Source organism: Polyodon spathula, chromosome 1 (genome assembly GCF_017654505.1).
Source record: "Polyodon spathula isolate WHYD16114869_AA chromosome 1, ASM1765450v1, whole genome shotgun sequence".
In the NCBI taxonomy this organism is placed as follows: domain Eukaryota; kingdom Metazoa; phylum Chordata; class Actinopteri; order Acipenseriformes; family Polyodontidae; genus Polyodon; species Polyodon spathula.
Window position 1 is genome coordinate 38,854,459 of NC_054534.1, and position 20,140 is coordinate 38,874,598.

Sequence of the window (20,140 nt, forward strand, 5' to 3'; positions counted from 1 at the left end):
TTTATTTCTGCTGCCAGGGGTATTAATTACAATTGAATAATAATACAGATGTTCTTCTAATCTAGGAGGAAGTTGTAATTTTGTGAGATAATTTGTAATTTCACTGAGATTGAAGCAAAAGAATGATAAATAATCCAATTTACTTTGCTGTTACTAGACTTGTTCTATTTGTTTCCTTTTACTAAAAGTGCTCTATAAATTATGATTTGTCATAAAAGACTTGGCAGTTTGTTACACATAGAACCTGAAGGCATCAATAAAAAGTAAAAAAAAAACAAAAAAAAAACAAAAATAAACTTGTACCTAAACAAATGTTGCAAAGCCGTAAAACCTACTCTGGCAGGACTGTATTGTGGCCTGAGTTGAACGTTTTTATATTTTTTTTTTTTTTTTTTTTTTTTTTTTTTTTACTACAATTGAAACCCAGTGCTTAATAGATGAACCCCAGAACACACAGAAGACTTGACTGCAAAAATGCATCTTTCTAATAAGGTATATTCACATAAATGTTGGATGCTGTATTTAGGTCAAACTACAGGTTTTCATTGTTAAGCCTTCCATTCACAACTTTCAGAAAGCATACAAATTCAAAAATGTGGCCTTGTTATATGGACAGCATTTTAAAAGAATCACACATTACTGCCCTCTACTGTCTATCACTGGACCAACTTCTTTCTCCATAGATAACTTATTGTATCCTCTTGGACACATTTCATTCTGTCAACCTCTTCTCAAATCATGATAAGACAAGACAGCACGTAACCTGTTTCTGGCATAAGGAAAATGTGATTTTACGTTTCTTTTAGATTCCACAGCAGCACTGAATGCAAGTTAGAGACAGGACCACTCCATGAAAATGTAACATTTACTACACCAGAGAAGTCATTGATATCAAACTATTGTCAAGCCCAACACTTGATGGCAAATCCCAGAAGGTGAAATTATTACAATGCAAGTTACAAGTTAAAAAAAGAAGAGTAATAAAGTAAATATTTTACCAACCTAGACCTGGCTCTGTGTGGAAGTAGGAATTTTGCCTCAGCTGCCACAAACCCATCGGAAAGCCTCCAGCTATCTTGAAATCTACTGGGATCTAAAACAGAACAAAATGTTACACAGGAATGGCAACACAACATTTTCCAGCACATTAGACCAGGCTGCAAGTTATTGTTTCATTTTGCCTCAGGAAACATACTTGGCCCTATTTTGAAGCAAGCTCAAAGAGACATTTTCAGAGGAATAAAACAAATAACGGTTTTTATCTATCAAGAAACAACTTGCAGAAAATATAAGTTCAATTGGTGGTTTCGAGTAGTTTCTTCCTAGTCTTATAACATGTCAAATTACTTGTTCTGCTCTGAAAATGTTCATTTGCACTTGACTCAAAACAGGGCGGACAATCTACCCCTATAGAGACAGTTAATTAAATACACAAAATATGGAACAATGTCTAAAACTCGGTGGCTAAAATCGACAGCTATTGCTTTCCCCATTCTAATCAAACCGCCTGAAAAACACTGAAACATAATTAGCAGCCACCTTAATGTAGTAAGTGCTCATTAAAGGAAGTGCGATTCCTTTCAAGAACCTTCCATTCAACTATGCTTAAGCAGAACAATACATGCAAAGAGGCATATTGTCAAAAGTACTCATTACCCACCTACACTAAGAAGAGCTTCAATAAAATCTTGCGTCACAACAGGGACAGGAAGCCGGAAAATATCGTACATCACTTCTAACAACTCTCTCTGTTTACAAAAGAAACCAGAGGTAGAAACATTTTTCGAAGCATATGAGGACTGTTAGTTAAAAAAGGTGCAAGACCATCCAAATAGAAAGACAAACACCAAAAGATGCAATATGAGTTTTTAAAATAGTAAATTCAACAGCAAAATGTACTCTGAGCATAGTATAGTATTGTACTTTTACTGCACATACCTGTCCTGCAGGTAAGTCTGCATTTCGTATATTATTTAACACCAACCAGGATGACCTTACTACAAACAATTCACGGCAATTTACCTATTTATTTCCATGCCAAACTAGACTACCAACCTTCTGCTGTTTACAAAAAAACAAAATCTAAAGAAATTTTTACATACCCTCACTTCCATATTTGGTATACAGAGCAAACCTATCAATGACCGGATCCCCGAGTTACCTGGTCTGCACAGGTTAATGATTCCTGAATTGTACAAAAAAAATAAAAAAGCAGGGTCAAGTATGGTGAGATAATAAAATGCTGTGAGGATTTTAGTCTCGAGTTTACTAGATGCTTTTAATTGTTGAATACCACCACCAAAGTTGTTTGACCTATAATGACTGAATGTTTAAATAATGCAACCAAAACATACAATAAAGTCCCCATAACTTAATGTAATAAGTTGTATTTAAGACCTGATAAGTTTATCAGGTCAATAAAAAGTTTGGACAAATCCCCATAAATAAATAAACAAATAAATAAGTATACACAAAACTTAAGCAAAATGCTACAAAATAATTACCTGTACACCTTAGCCAATTCATTAATTCATGCATTATTTACTGACGAGTTAGCTTTTCTTTGCAAAACAGTCCTTACCTGACCAAGACCGGAATGCTGCCACTATTGCCATTTTACTAGCGAGAAAGCGTGCTTCTCTGTCTTCCCTGCAGAAAAAATAAATGTTAAAAGAACATGGATTCCACCTGCACAGGGTTGGGTTAGTCATTAATCTCCAGCAACTCCGCTGTGAAAAAAAAAGGTTGGATTTGTAAAATCTACAGATCAGAGTTATTGAACATCCCTATACATCCAACAGTTTTACTGTTATCATTTATTAGTAGTAATTGTAGAATTAACTAGAATTACGTGTACTTGTTCGTCTCATACAGTATTCTGCCTTTGGTTTACCCTATTTGTTAAAGAATTAAATTTTTGTATTAAAATACAAAAACCCCAAAGCTAAACTGTCGTTTTAAAGCATACATTATCACTATATTATTATTATTTTCCGTGTTATTATGCGCAAGTCACCACTCACCTTGTATTACTACCGATGCTGTTCTGCAAATCTATTTTTCTACTTTATCGTAAACACTATTGAAGACTGTGATGCATCAGATCATGGGTGAGTGATTGAGCTGCCTCGGACTTTATTTACTTATGAATAATTATACACAGAATAAGGTCATGTGACATGGCAAGACAAGACTTTAGTTTTTCCTTTTAAAACAGTACGGCAAACAGATATGGCTTATAATCTTCAAAACTTAGTGAACAGAACGTTATCTGTCATAAAAGCAAACAAACCAACCAAAAAAAAAGCCATAGCTTAAAATTAGGTCACATGTTCAAGTTGTGTGAATGCAGGACTTTTTTGGTGTCATTTTTAAAAGCCAGCAAAAGTGCACACTTTTCATTTAAATGCTGGATATATTGACTGCATGTTCGGTCCGGTTTACTTGTGCTTATTAATAAACCCATTTTTATGCAACTTGCATAATCAGAAAGAAAGTGTCTCTGTGCTGCTAAATGCACCACCTGCAAGCCACGACTACTGGACTACATAAAATGATTAACTTGTTTTGAGGCGTGGCGTGTTTTCAGGCGTGTGTTAAGGGTGTTAACCTTGCTTCCGATTGGTGAGTTTCATTCCAGTCGCAAGCCGACAAATTAGAAACAGGTTCTATTTTAGCGATACAAAAATTTCTCAAAGCGTTGTCGCTCGCGTCACTCGCTGCTGCTGTGGATACTCCGATTTGACTTCAGTGACTTCTAAATTATTCGATAAATGTGATCATTTGTCTTTGTATTAAACATGTTCAAACCTGATATAGAAAATCATACAGAAGTGTTGGGTGATATACTGGTACCTATGACATATCCCGACACCGACATCAGGACACCGACCATGCCACGATATCATCATAGAGACGGTACTACCATGGTGGGCACACTTCGATAGAAAAATGTCAACCAGAATTGCCTACCAAATTATTTTACATGCCTACCAATTTCGCTGGGTGTTATTTACTTAAATGGAGCACAATGACTTGAAATAGATTGGAAGCACAGCTGTGCTCATGTAGCAAAGACGGTAATTTCTTAAATGTGTTTTTACCAAAATCCTGCACCCAGGCAACAATTTATATAATTGTGGTAGCCTGCAGCCATTACAGAGAATGAGCCTGCATTTTTTTTTTCTCAGCTGTTGTTCACATGATCATTTGTTTTTGTTTCCAGTCAGTGTAATTTTAAATTGCTAAGCAGCACATTTTTCAAGACTGTTCTTTTTAGATGGGTTTTAAAAAAAGTATTAAAATGCACAAATATTGCTAGAAGAATTATAATTAGTTATATTTCGTTAGGAATGCTTGGAAACTATAATCTATTTTACAGGTATGTTTATCTCCCTTGTAATTATTTGTTGAAATAGCAAGCAGAATGTCTTTAGTACTATACTGTGCAATGTACATTTAAATCAGGTCCATGGTCTGTGTTTAGATGCACTTGAATGATTTTGTTTTCCTCAGAATATATATACTTTTTATTTTTCTGTAAATTAACTCATTTGAACTTTTGCATGTACTGTATATTGATGCAGTGGCTTGTAAATCTGAATTACCCTAAAACTGGGTTTCACCTGATTTTGAATATTGTTTCATTGTTTATATTTTATGCAACATGGGCATTCTGAAAACGTTATACAGAATAAAAATCACCTAGCTGCAAACTGTGCTGTTTACTTCCTCAGTTAACCTTGTATCAATTACATCACATTTCAGAATGGACAGAAATGTGTTTATTTGTTAAACTGTAATGATAACAATCTAATTGATATTGCACTGAATGTTTTTTTTCTTTTTAATTTTAATGATTATCTTTTGTGTTACAGGTCCTGTATATTCTGTTTAATTTTATGTGTTAAAACAGTACGATAAACAGGAACAGCTTTTGTAGTTTTTACTCTCCTCTGTTTGCTTACTATATGGACTTTCTTTTCTAGGGGACTTTATGCGATTGATAGTATCGTAATAGTACTGAGATATCAGAATTGGTATCGTTTGTAATTCAAACCTTTGGTATCGCCCAATGCTCGCATATAGGCATTTACTCAGTAAGAAGCCACTATCTCAAGGCATTACGTCTCTCATTCTGGTAGTCACAAACCACAAAACAACATATTAGGTCACAAGTCAAAGTGAAGGGCACCGTTATATTTCAAAATGAGGAATTAACACTGAAAAGTCAGCAGCTCAAATGGATTATTAAGTTATTAGCAGGTGACAATGAGACCGCGGTGGCAGCTGCAGATTTACAAAAACGTATTCATTTGCCTCATGGGGATGACTGAATATTTACTTACTTAAGTTGCCCTTCAGCTGTGTCAGGGTTGTGTCTGTAGTGGAAATCTGTGTAAGGTGCTAAAATTTGCTGAGGGGGAAAAAAAAAAAAAAAAAAAAAAAGTGTTACACAATCCCCCTTTTTTTTTTTACTCAAATTACTACTGATGGAACAGTATAAAAAACACACACACGAAAATCATGCTCTCCAAAATAAAAGAAAGCCAGTAATACATGACAACTGAAAAGGTCAGTGTTAAGTAGAAAGAAAACTGCCCCCTACTGGTAAACTCTTGACAGCTCTTTGATAAGCAGCTGGCCAGTTTACAGCTTCTGAATTACCAGAGAAAATCCTCAGCATCCTGCATCACAGTTAGACTAATTGTTTGATTGTTTGCTATTTGTTACAACAAAAAAGGCCAATATCAAAAGAACCTATGATAAACTTGAGTATGTAGTCTTTATATGACATCAAATGTCAAAATCATACCTCCAGTTCTACATCCGAGCGCACATATTGTCGTGTTTTTGGATGATTGAGAAGGTGCAGAATCGTTGTGATGAGGGCCTCGTTTATGCGTCCCAACTGGCAGTCAATGACGTTTTTCAAAATGGTACTTAGCCCACCCCTCAGAGCAACAACCTCTGGATTCTGAAGTGCTGGAGAAAAGTATATTTAAAACAATGGTCCCTTTAGAAACCTCTTAGTTTAAAAGCTTACATTCAGGGTATGTTTAAGATACACATCCCCCCAATCAATGATTTAAAAATAATAAACTACAGCTGTCAAATTTTAAAAAATCCATATCTACATAAATACAATAGCATCTCAAACTAATGCCCTTCAAAATCGTTACAAAGGGTTTCTAAGCTACAGCTAAAAAAAAAAAAAAATCTCCGTGCACCCTCCACTAAGTTATTTAATTTTTAATTTTTTTTGATTTTTTTAATCTGCATGGATCAGTTTAGCTCACCCATCTGCCACTAATTATAACAGAAAATACCTGGCAGGCAGTGACTACATACTAATATGTTATTGACAACTCCCCTCCATCAGAATGATGAATGTGAATTAAAACACAGTCAGGCTTTAATCTTAATGCAGCCTGAAGCAGTTTATTTTCAATCTAGATAACAAACATTCACACATAGTAGTGCATCATCCCCTGGTGATATGACTATAGATGGCATGCCAATGGATCAGGAAATATCATCTACATGGCAAATGTGCAGTCAGCTGCTTATCTCAAGGCACTAACTGGCAACAGTGGCAGGGTTTTACAGTGTCATTTGATCTCTGTATTCTGTGAAAAAAGAGTGGACTGTATGAGCTCAAGAAAACATGTTAAAGCCTAATTTAATTTTGTATTCATAAAATGTAAATGAATACTGAAAAGTTTACTCCACAAACAGAATCATAAGCTAAATTAAAATGTTTGTACTTACCTAGTTCGCAGATAATGGCAATACATGCCCGTACCATCCGATCCCTCTCCTGCAAACCATCGTTTCCTACTGCTATCAAGGAGTTTGTTATAGAGCTAGGGAATAGCGAAGCATTCACAGTGATCATCTAAAAGAGAGCAGTGAAAGTATATTGCAATATTGGATTGGCCTTTATTTTTAAAATGACAAACATAACTTTTTCTGAAGAGCAAATAATTAAGTGCATATTAAAGCTAGGAGTTTAAATTGCCAAAGGAAGGAATTCTAACTATATATGACAGTGACAGCAGCAGCTTGTGAAGACATCTAGATAACACTTCCAGATAATACCTTCTGTCACCTACACCAAAATCAATGATCATACTCTTGAATGCAAGCTCATGAAATGAAGAATGCTTATATATGCCCTAATATTCTTGGAACTCGAGGAAAAAAAAAAAACAAAACAAAAAACCACACAATAAACAACAACATCTGTACTCAGATGTACGATGAACACGGACATCTCAGTGAGCAAGTTATTACTAATTTATCTATGACACAGAACTGTATGCTGGCCTGGGTTTAGTCTTGCACTAGAGCTAGAAAGCATTATGTAAAAAAACGAATTTTTCATAGAAGAATCACTGAGGCGGCATGACACCGTCCCAACACCAGCTGTGTTTAATTCATGCAAGATATGCTCTAACTTGGAATTAAACTTAACTATCTGGGCTGCATTCTGTTCTAGTGCTCATTTCTAATAACCTTTTAAAAGAAAATGGAGTAGACAGCATTGCAGTGCAAATTTAAATATGTTCTTTAAAAAAGGGGAACACTTTTAATAAACTGTTTATATATGTGGTTAAGAGTTTCTGAGAACAGTGACATTTCTGCCTGGCCAAACTACCTCCCTTGAAAAAGGAAGTCCAGACAGAAGGGACATCTGGTTTACTCACAACATTAAACCACAAACTTTGTCAAGACGACAAAAAAACAAAATATAACACAACATGTACACAAGCTTAGAAAATAAAAGTAAAAGCTAGGCAAGGCTAGGCAAGTTGTGATCTCTCCTGGTTGGATGGACACACTAGTCTGCCTCAGGAATACTGGATTACAGCCAAGTTGAAGGGTATGGTTGTCTTGTCCTGTAGTATAAACTCAGTAAACACACTGGGCCAGGATGAGTAAGAGTTTAGAATATTGTTAATAACTAAATTAAACCCCCTTTCAATAATAATTATAAGTTAAATTTTCATCCAACAACTCATTTTCTTTTTAAGTGATAAATAAACGTAGTAATGTGTGAACAGTGGCTGCTGAGACAATATTGCACCCAACTAGTAAGAGAAGAAACAAGTTGCAGAATATTCATCTGGGCTATAACTAAAACTCCTCTATAACATCCGCCATTTTGTTTTGTATTATTCACTTTGAAGAATAAACACTACACAGAAGTAAGGTTTGCTCATGCACAGTTGATTTATAATTGGAGACTGAAGAACTTTTTAAAAATTGAAAAATTCAGCTAGAGCTACCCCTTAAATCTTGAACTGTGGTCCAGTAGTTAAAGAAAAGGGCTTGTAACCAGGAGGTCCCCGGTTCAAATACCGGCTCACTCACTGTGTGACCTTGAGCAAGTCACTTAACCTCCTTGTGCTCCGTCTTTCAGGTGAGACATTGTTGTAAGTGGCTCTGCAGCTGATGCATAGTTCACACATCCTAGTCTCTGTAAATCGCCTTGGATAATGGCGTCCGCTAAATAAACTAATAATAATAATAACAACAACAACAACAACAACATTTTGGTTCCAAGATTAACTTGTAACACTGAACACTAAAAAGCAATAAGCGGTAGATGTTACAGCTGTACTGAAGGACGCTGCATTAAAATACAAGCTTCTTTGAAAGCTCTGCAATCTTTAGTATGAGAGAGAGCACAAAATGTCTGAGTCTCTGTGAAATTATTAAATCACTAAAAAAAAAATTGGGTAGCTCCCAAAAGGAAAGCTCCCAATAGAATACATATACATTGAATCCTTACCTTTCTGACTAATCGAAGTGCTTGTGTTCGCTCTACTTCATTGCTCTGTTGTATGTCTATACACCTAGCAATGAAAATACAAAAGTCAGAAAAACATGGTACTACTGAACACTATGTACAAATGTAACTACTAGTGCTGAACTGGTTGAAAAAAAGAACATTGTGCACCACAGAATGTTTACAGAAAAATCAAGGACTAATTAAATAAACTCAGCACACACAAACAGCTGTTCTAGTACAGAAAGAAATGTACAGCAAAAAATGGGTTTCCATTAAATTTAGTGTCGAGATAAATATCCAAACTAATATTTTTTGACATGTATTTGGATACAAAAATCAGATGTTCGTATTCGGTAGAGATTACAAAAATACTTTGCACTTATTTACCGCCTCACCAGAATTTGTATGGCAGTTTAAAAAAATGGCAAATGAAAGAGCTCCATGTGATATGTGAGATTAACATATACAGTAGATGCAGGTTATTAGCAACTCTGATAAAGACACCATTTTACCAGGAACCAATCCTGTCCCATATACTTGTATATACTAATGTCAACTGCATGCTGCTTACTGACAACTTTATTACTAGTTGCCAGTGCTAAAGAACGCACTTGCATGATTTAGGCACATATTTCATGAAGCTTTTTATAACAGACTTTACAACTACACACTTCTGGCAGACTGAGGCAGAGTTGTGGCTTTGAAACTGGCTATGAAGCTGCATGCAAAATTGAGGTCATTTAGAGGTGGTACATTGTAAAAAGCAGACAATGCTGGACAATTTCTTATATTAAAATTGTGTTTAGAATCAACCAAGTACAACACGTTTTATGTGTGCTTTACTCATTGTAAGGGCAATTGTAGCACATTGTTGTGTGGTATCATTTAAGCCTACTCTTTGTTTCACACATGCGTGAAGTAAACAGTTATATGTTTGAGTATTTCCTGTTTCTCAAGTTAATTTTGTAACACTAACACTTAAAACACATGTATTTCAGTGTCATATTTGTACAACTACAGTATATATCCTTCCATATAAATACACTTGAAAACTGGCTTTTTGCTTGTTGGCAACTTTTGCTTAATGACACAACATATATTATCAAGGCTCGAAGGTAATGTATATTTGGAAGCATTTTGCTACCCAAAACTCTTAATTTGCTCCTAGTTTGTTTATGCAGTAGCACTTTTCTGATACCTTACACTATAGTATATAACCGACAGTACTATAGAACAACGTGGATACAATTTAAAAAGGTATGAAGTTTATTTTATAGACCAAAAGAACAAATAAATAAACATTATGATGTTATAAGATAACAGGGAAAGACCTAACAGGATATTCAACATCTATAAAATATAACTTAACCTGTAATGGAGATTATTTAGTTATAATGTTAACCCTGGTTTCACACATGCTAAAAATAAACACATAATAGGTAGATAATTCTTACTTTATCAAAATTCTGATGAAAAAAACAAACAAAAAAAAAACAGGAGGAGCAAATAGCCAGCTATAACGTTACCATGGTCCAAGTAGTCTTCCTTGTTTTATCAGTACGAACAATAGATGAAATACAATCTTGAGGTGCATTAATGTATCTATCTGTTCTCTTTTTATAATAGATTAAAAATAGATTAAAAAAATTAAAAATGCATACTTCTCCTGTTTAAGTAATGAAACGTGTGCTTTAACACAAAACGTTTATAAAATGCAATATATAAAATATATATACAACTTTGATTGATATCCCTTATTCGGTTATTACGTCTTATTCAATTTGTTCAAAATTGTACAGCCTTTAAAAATGCAGTGAAAAGGCAGGGTGCGAGCATACATATTTATGAATAAATCAGTTAGTTGCATGAATCTTAAATATAGGGGTACCATAGTGGAATTAGCTTTAATTTTCAAAATGGCAGTTTTTTTTGTTTTTTTTGGTCTTTATAGGTGTGTATAATTTGTTACTTAATGAAATCTCTGTCAACAACTGAAGACATTTCGTACTACTTAATTTGCACCCATAAAACATAACTTGGTTAACCGTACTGATGGCGTATCAAATGTTTAGATGACAGATATGGTTACATTCTTGTAAAACTTCTAGCCTTATTATATATTTTTTGTTGTGACTTTGTTACGTGGAATGTAATAAACGAGAAAGAAAACGGTGAGTTTTTTTCATGTTTGTTTTATTTGAAGTGCTTAAAGTTTAAATTTCAGTTTTTGTTTGCTTGTTCTGCTACAGAAAGGCACAAGTAAATCTCATGTTATTATGGCCACTATTTACTGTGAAGAAACTGCAATGGCAAGGAATGAAAAAAAAAACATGGTGTCAACATTATGTATTTTGGGAATAAACAAAACAACATTTAACTTGAACTGTTATTTGGCATCTTTGTTTTGTAGTTAATGCATTGGGGTAAAGTAAGCTCTACACAACTTATTCTTTACTCCTGGGATATTTTTCTATTTTAACATGTTATATTGTTAGGTGTTGCTGTAAAAGAAAGGTACAGACACCTTGCCCCTTGCTCCTACTGCTATGATGTCTCTGTCTGTGTTCAGAGCAATAATGGCTTTTACTATTTTTAAAAAAAACAAACGAATATCTGAAAGAATATTTAAATTATCTTAAGAAATATTTAAATATGCAAACGAATATTTCAATATCCAACTCACTCTGGGCTCTTTCACCGCTTCACAGATAGGCACTCGCTTTCAGCCTTTAGCTCTGTCCCTCACAATGTCCACGACGATGCCATCGGCGCGGCGGGGAACTTACAATAATATATATACACACACACACACACACACACACACACACACACACACACACACACACACACACACAGTGCCTACAGAAAGTCTACACCCCCTTTCAAACTTTTCACCTTTTGTTGCCTTATAACCTGGAATTAAAAGGTTTTTTTTTCATTTATCTACACATCCTACCCCACAACTAAAAAAGTATATTCTAGAAATTTGTAGAAAATTAATTTAAAATAAAAACTGAAATAGCTTGGTTGGATAAGAGTCCACCCCCCTTGTAATAGCAAACCTAAATTAGCTCAGGTGTAACCAATCACCTTCAAAATCACACATCAAGTTAAGTGGCCTCCACCTGTGTTAAACTGTAGTGATTCACATGATTTCAGGATAAATGCAGCAGTTCCTGTAGGTTCCCTCTGCTGGGTAGTGCATTTCAAAGCAAAGACTCAACCATGAGCACCTAGGCGCTTTCAAAAGAACTCGGTGACAAAGTTGTTGAAAGGCATAGATCAGGGGATGGGTATAAAAAAAAATATCAAAAGGCCTTGAATATCCCTTGGTGCACGGTCAAGACGATTATTAAGAAGTGGAAGGTGTATGGCACCACTAAGACCCTGCCTAGATCAGGCGGTCCCTCCAAACTGGATGACTGAGCAAGAAGGAGACTGATCAGTGAGGTTACCAAGAGGCCAATGGCAACTTTGCAAGAGCTACAGGCTTTTATGGCCAAGACTGGTCAAGGTATACATGTGACAACAATATCCCCAAGCACTCCACAAATCTGGCCTGTATGGTAGCGTGGCAGGAAGGAAGCCATTACTCAAGAAAGCCCACCTTGAATCCCGTTTGAAGTATGCAAAAAAAAAAAAAAACATTTCAGGAGATTCTGTAGCCATGTGACAAAACGTTTTGTGGTCTAATGAAACCAAAACGGATCTTTTTGGCCTAAATGCAAAGCGTTATGTTTGGCGCAAACCCAACTCAACACATCACCCAAAGAACACCATCACTGCTGTGAAGCATGGTGGTGGCAGCATCATGTTATGGGGATGTTTCTCATCGGCAGGGACTGGGGCAATTGTCAGGACAGAAGGGAAAATGAATGGACCAAAGTACAGAAAAGTCCTTGAGGAAAACCTGTCGCCCTCTGCAGGAAAGCTGAAACTGGGATGGAAGTTCACCTTTCAGCACGACAACGACCCAAAGCACACAGCTAAAGCTACACTGGAGTGGCTAAGGAACAAAAAGGTAAATGTCCTTGTTTGGCCAAGTCAGAGGCCCGACTTAAATCCAATCGAAAATTTATGGCATGACTTGAAGATTGCTGTCCATCAATGCTCCCCAAGGAGCTTGACAGAGCTTGAACAGTTTTGTAAAGAACAATGGTCAAATATTGCCAAATCTAGGTGTGCAAAGTTTGTAGAGACCTATCCCAAGAGACTCACAGCTGTAATTGCTGCCAAAGGTGCTTCCACCAAGTATTAACTCAGGGGAGTGGAGACTTATCCAATTATGACCTTTCAATTTTGTATTTAATATATAATTTTTTTCTCAATAAAAACTTTTTTTCCCCCTTAAGTGTGGCGTATGGTGTGTAGATAAGTGGAAAAAATAATATATTTTATTATATTACATATTATTATAAAATAAATAAATCAATATATTTTATAAATTGTACACCAGATTGTTTTTTTTTCCTTGCATATAGTTGTATACAGTTTTGTGATAAATCAAAACTTTGATTATGAATGGTAGTGACAGCTACTGTCAGCTGTATAATGACAATATTTATGATCAATGGATCATACCACCATGCATGAGCTTAGAGTTACAAATAACAATTGATACAAGACAAGCAGGTTACTTCAAACACATCGTATTTTCATTGTACCTTATTTGTACAATACCGTATTGCGTTCCTTAATTAGCTAGTGAGTGAGAGTGCTGGATGAAAGAGAAGATGAAGAACAGAGAGAGTGAGGGAGTTATTTTTAATTTATCGATTTGGCATGACACCGCACCTGCATGATCACCCCGCCCCCCAGCGATCCTGTACTTCCAGATTTAGGACTACACCACTCCACATGCTATGGTTCCGTAACATCATCAATAAGTTTTGCAGAACAAGAAACAGTGATCTAAGATGTTGAACATTTACGATTAAAGAAAGGTGAAGTACAAAATGTAATTATGTATCGTTTTTGCTGCTCTAGGCCGCCTGTTCTGGTTACGCCGGCCCTGGCCCTGCTGCCAAGAGCCAGACCACTGCTGCTGCAGGGCCATGGGCCAAAGGAATGGAGACCTTCCACGCTGGAGTCCTGCATCAGGTAAGGTACCCGCAGATAACCCACTAAAGTGCGTCTGGTTCGGGTCGGAATGTTAACTTTCACGGTTTGGGTAAAAAAAAATTACACATTTTTGGGTCAGGCTTGGGTCTGAATTTGAATCACCAAAAATGTTTTCTGTCCTTTCAACTGACTCGTCTGTAACCCTTTCCCAAATAATGTGTTATAAGGTAAATGTACCAGTATTCCAGGAGACGATTAGGGAGGAGTCAGCTGACTAAGCAGTGTTCTCTGTTTGTATTGCCGCTTGTTTGACACGTTGCAAGATCCTTTTATCATGTCTGCTTGGTGATAGTTTGAGAGGTAAATCAGAAGTGTGGAATTCTTTTGAAATCGTAGAGAATGAAAATAATGAACATGTGATTTGTTGCTTATAAAACCTGTCACTATGTTTTTGTGTATGACAGCCACAAAACTGGTACATCTCTGCGAAAGCACAGGTGTAGCTCCCTTTCTACTGGTGTCATGAAAGGAATAGACAGGTATTTTATAGTAAAGTGTGTAGAGATAGTTAATGTGTTACAATGTTAAAATACATCCAGCCCACTAGAGAACTCTACCACACTGTATAGCCTACTGTATAAACTCAATCTGTGGAGAATGGTAGCTATATCTGTGTGCGAATGCGAGTCAGTTGACGTAGGCAGTAGGTACAAGACACACACTTGCGGGTTTGCAGGCCTTACTAAAGCGGATTGAGTCGGGTTGCGAGTAAGAAGACTATGCTGCAGCGGGTTGCGGGTTAGGGTCGGGTCCTGTAGTAGTGGGTCCAGGTTGGAAGTGGGTTGTAAAAAACCTGCGCAGGACTCTGGTCCACACAACACGACTAAGACACTGAAACTGACAACTGCCGTGTGTAACTGGCATTTGGGTTTGTTTACCAGGGATTAGTTCAGGGATATCAGCTCCCCTAAAGTATAGAAGGGTGTAGTGCAGTGTAACCTGTAGGGGGACCATCCTTTTAGTGGAGGTAGCGCTTAGCTGTTGTGTTTCTTTGTGTGTGTGTGTGTGTGTGTGTGTGGGGGGGGGGGGTGTCGGTGGGATTGGGTGGTTGGGGGGGCATGTGCGAGCACCTGAATAAAACCTGCATGCCTGTACTGCGTGTCAATTGCAATGTTCTGTGTTTGTGCTTATTTTGAGCGTATTTTTAAGTATCATATGAACTTCTTCAACTAGGAACCCGATATCACTTAAGACTAATACGCCAGTTCATTGTTTATATAAAGTGTACTTTGCAATAGTTAGATCAAATTCTTCAAATAATTGGTGAAAAAAAAAACTGTTTCTTCTACTTTTCTAATTCTTAGAATGCACCTTGTTTTCATAAAAAAAAAAAAAAATCAGTCACATTTTCTTTTTATGCGAATATACTTGTTTCCACTGAATTTATGTGCATTAATTCACATGAACTAGCAAACTGAATTTCCCAAATAAGTGTCCAATGTATTTTTGAAATTTGCACAATAGCGACATTTATGTAAATGAAGCCTGTTTCCATTGTGCTAACAGCACATTTTATTCTTTTAGCGAATTAACAGCTCCAACGGAAACAGCCAGATAAGACAATCCCAAATCCCCCAAGTAGTTTGACACATGAAACAGTGCCGCGAGCATCCTCAATACCTACATAAAAATTATATGGACTAGTAAACTGCTATGATGTGAAGGGGAGTTAGTGATGTATTATTTTAGTTAGAAGAGACTTTAAGAAGCAGACTATTAAACATTTAGATTTTAATGACAGGATTTATTTTCTCTCTCCGTTAACATTAGCTCTGGGACCTCGAGGCATTTTCATAAATGTATCTGCAGTGCATATGATAGTGCTTAGCGACAGTTAAACACAAGCCACACATCCACTTGATCAGCTACAGTGTAGTGCTGTTACCTTGCTATCAAGTAATCTACTCGCAGTCCAAGCACCTTCTGTAGAATAGTGGTATCTCGGATGAGATATCGGAGAGCTCGAAGACCTGCTGCTCGCACCTCTTTTGCTTCATTTAATAACGCTAATCGCAGACTGCAGGAGCAAGAACAACATTCTGAGAATTACATCCTACTTCATCTCATTACACATTTCTATTGATCTAATTAAATCATACCACCAGAATGGTTTAGGAGATATTTAGAAGTATCTATTTCAGTACACATTGCTTTGTTTAGATTTACTACTCATGAGATAAGACATGGATTAATATTGGCTTTGGATGTTGAATTCACTACCTTTTGCCAATATTGGGTATAAATATTCACCTTGTGGACATTAAAAATACTGTACACACAGTATACATACATTTGGTCAAAAGATCAACATTGGTGGTATACCCTTTCAGAGTGTCATCAGAGATTCTGCTGTTCTGTCACTACCTTTAACTCTTTCTGACCTGTTACCTATTAATCAATCTACATTTTCTACTTTGAAAAGTTGTAACATTCTAGTCATAGTCTGTCTGCTGGCACAGGATCCAATTCAGGAGAGGTTCTGATTGGATGGCATTTAGATGTTTTTTGTATGATTGTCTTTAGGGGTTTTCTTGTGAAATTAGTGCAGATCCTTTTCTGGCTGCAGATCAGGACTGGCACTGCAGAACACAGGTCATGCAAGAGCCTGTGGCAGTTCCAGCTTTGGTTTGCTGAACTGGACTTGCAGCAGTGCAAAACAAGGATCTCCAAAAGGAAAAGAGGGAATTACAGTGGATAAATATTAATTTATAACAAACATGACACGTATAAATGAGCAAGGTCACTGGGTTTAGGTCATATCAGGCCAACCTCATATGTGGTGTAAAAATATTAGAACTATAAAGTTTCTTTTTATACAAAAAGTGGAAATCATGTTACTCGAGCAGGCACATATGTAAAAAACACATAAATAATAACTGAACTGGCATCTTCCTCAGACTGACTTTAAAACAGACATTGACCCATTGGCAAAAATAGACTACTTTTGTCTGTGTCATACTGATGTGAATGCAAATAAAGTGAACTTGCGTTTGCTGTAGATAATTCAAGATTATATATATTTGATTTTATATTCAAGATGTCATATTTGTAAAGTACATTTAAAATGAACACACACATCACAGATAAATGTGACTTACCATATTATTATTTCTTCATAAGTAAAACCTAATTTCTCTTCACAGGGGCCGACACTACAAAGAAGCTGTAACAAGAGAGAAAGAATTTTAAAGTCTATCTGATCACTATTCAAATGAAAGGCACAGGTGTAAATGACGATCAGCAAACTATACTGCATACTCTATTAATGATTATGTCCTAAACAGGTCATCATAGATTGGCCCTAATACTGTATTATGTCACTCCACCTTTATTGAATATTGTCCTATAGTTGTTATCTTTAATTTCTATTGACTCAAATGACTTACTGATTACTGGAGACATTAATATCCACATTGACTCCTTACCTTCTTCCTTTGGCTGCAGGTTTACAATCTGTTCTTGATTGTTTTGGTCTCACAGTCTATACACTCTCCAAAACATATTCACGGTCATATATTAGAGGATCTTATTTCTCTGGGTTTTACTTTCTCAAACCTTACCATGAAAGATCTGGCACTCTCTGATCACTTCATTATCACTGCCTGAAATAAATGTTCCTTCTCCACCCTTTAAGACCAGCTTCAAAACCGATAACCTACCAACCATTCTAAGGCACTACTGTCTGCCCCTAACCTTTTTGATTCCTTCTTGTCTTCCACTTTTAATACAGAACCTACATGTGTTGATGATGCAGTTACCATCTATACATTATTGCTCCTCTAAAAACTAGGAAAGTAACTTGTGTCCATTCCTTGCCCTCATACAGACCAACTTAGATATTTATGATTGGATGTAAACTTGTAAATGGAGAAGCTTGGGTCCAACTATCTAAAGGGAGATCTGGAAGTAACATTTATCTACTTACATGCTCTTGAATCAGCAGGAAATGTTTATTACTCTGACATCATTACTGAGTGTCATGGCAACTCTAAAGTACTGTTCAGAACCTTTAGCAAAATTATATATCCTAACCATACTGCTAGCTCTACTTCTCTAAATTGTGAGGATTTTACTAAATTTTTCAGATAAAGTTGAATCCATTAGAAATTATTTGCTGTCACTTAATGCTCAAGCCACAAATTTTACCACAGAAAATGTCTGTAGCTTTTACTGTAGCTAAGGTTGACGATACTGTTACTATAATTAATCATTCACGATCTATGACCTGTTCTCTGGACCCTTGGCCAACTAAGCTTGTAGTTCAATGCACTGAATATCTTGCTCCCTTTATTAACAAAACTATACATTTGGTCTCTGGAATCTGGGGTGGTTCCAGCAGTCTTATAACGTTCCACTGTAACACCTATTCTAAAAAAAAAACATAATTTGTTGTCACTGGCCTTGGGTTATTTATATTGCTTGTATCTGAGTCATACCAATACAAGTACCATGTCCGCTCTGAATGCACACACAATGCGCCTTGAAACAAAACAAAAACCACAAGGTATATATGTTGGTGTAGAAAACAGTATGTGAAGATCTACCACCACAAGTATATGCTTTCCATTAGCAATAGCAAACCACTATTTGACTTTACATTTTATAGTAAATCTGCTTTCTTCAAAAGAAATCAAGCTAGCTGGTAGTGTATAAATGAAGACACATCTTCAGCTTCATGTAATTTAATTTTACATTGCCAAACTGAGCAGTAAACCCATTAAAATGTGTACTAAACAGAATCAGGTTCACCTGAAAAATTGGCTTCATAATAGGTATAAGCATATAAAATGCAATTCAAAACAGATACCTCCACAAACTGACAAAGCCTATGAAATACTCTTATCCTGCATTCACCTCTCTAGAAGCTGTAGTTGTTGTGATGTTACTTAATCCACTGAGGTGATGTCAGAAAGCAGGCATGGGCGTGTGACCCTCACATGTTTGAGGGATCAAATCACTGAACTTGTCCAAAACCTTAAAAGGAGATTTATATCATTGGAAAGGATCTCTCTGAATCACACCCTCTTTTCCATATTTCAAATCAGAAGAGATCAGGTATACAAACACAAGAATCACCATGGCCTGGCTGGAATAAACACCCTGTTTTACTACAACACAATAAAAGCCAGAAACACATCAACAAGGCATGTGTAATCAAAGCAACTGAAGGAGAAGAAACTGTTGGCTCTTGTCATTAATTAGTTGCATACAGCAAAGCAACTTTTTTTTTGTTATATTACATCTATCTATCTATCTATCTATCTATCTATCTATCTATCTATCTATCTATCTATCTATCTATCTATCTATCTATCTATCTATCTATATATCTATCTATCTATATATATATATATATATATATATATATATATATATATATATATATATATATATGGCACAATCATTATTGATGGATTATTATATTTGTTAAAATGATTTGGAATTGTTTTGTATTAATGTATTTAATTTAATACTTTTATTGGTTAGGTATAAATATCACTGGAAATATACAATATGTTAAACGCTGAGGCGTTTGAGACCGAAACATATTTGTTTTTATTTTAAACCTCCATAGTTCATGAATAAATAATAAAAACAAAAAGTTGAAGAAATTCTGATAATTTCTGATTTTTTTTTTTTTTTTTTAATGATAGCGGACATTTGAAACACTAATTATTTAAAATATTAAGACATAATAGAGATAGATCAGCCTTGCTATGATAAAGTCCCCTCTGCATCTAACTGGAAAACACCTCAACAGGTGGTGGGGAAATCACAACCAGAAGGGGAATTTTACCATATTACCACAGACAGTTTAGAGAGCAATTGCATATTTAATCAGCATTGCTACTAAGAAATACTCATGTAAACTAGTGACATAGATAACAAGTCCTTAAGGACACAAGAGAGGCCAGCCCAGGGGTACACAAAATACACACAATGTGAACCAATTGGAGAGGCATGGGTGATCCAGACAGGGAAACAGTGCATCTGCATTGTCAAGACAGACTGCAGTCACATGCCTATAAAACTGTCCATACTGCTGCAGACCTCTGGGCATACTTATGTCCACATGAATTTTCATTTTTTTTTTTTTTTTTTTTTTTTTACATATGTAAAACATCTACAAAACAACAACATTTCTGTGAATGAAGTTACGCACTGAAGTTACTTATTAATTTGGGTCGAATTAATGATCTTTTTTTTTTTTTTTTTTTTAGT

General features: G+C 35.8%; 1 protein-coding gene across 2 annotated transcripts in view; it reads right to left on the reverse strand.

Annotated features, from left to right (window-relative positions):
* LOC121318458 (rapamycin-insensitive companion of mTOR-like) overlaps positions 1 to 20,140 on the reverse strand; it is a 76,013-nt gene that overhangs the window by 23,401 nt on the left and 32,472 nt on the right. For both annotated transcript variants that reach the window (XM_041255171.1, XM_041255163.1), the window contains exons 4-13: positions 17,017 to 17,081; positions 15,804 to 15,935; positions 8,798 to 8,861; positions 6,772 to 6,898; positions 5,816 to 5,985; positions 5,349 to 5,416; positions 2,582 to 2,649; positions 2,103 to 2,185; positions 1,661 to 1,748; positions 1,003 to 1,093 (exon numbers count right to left, since the gene is read on the reverse strand). In XM_041255171.1, coding sequence (XP_041111105.1) covers positions 1,003 to 1,093; positions 1,661 to 1,748; positions 2,103 to 2,185; positions 2,582 to 2,649; positions 5,349 to 5,416; positions 5,816 to 5,985; positions 6,772 to 6,898; positions 8,798 to 8,861; positions 15,804 to 15,935; positions 17,017 to 17,081 — 956 coding nt within the window. The remainder of the gene's footprint in view (positions 1 to 1,002; positions 1,094 to 1,660; positions 1,749 to 2,102; positions 2,186 to 2,581; positions 2,650 to 5,348; positions 5,417 to 5,815; positions 5,986 to 6,771; positions 6,899 to 8,797; positions 8,862 to 15,803; positions 15,936 to 17,016; positions 17,082 to 20,140) is intronic.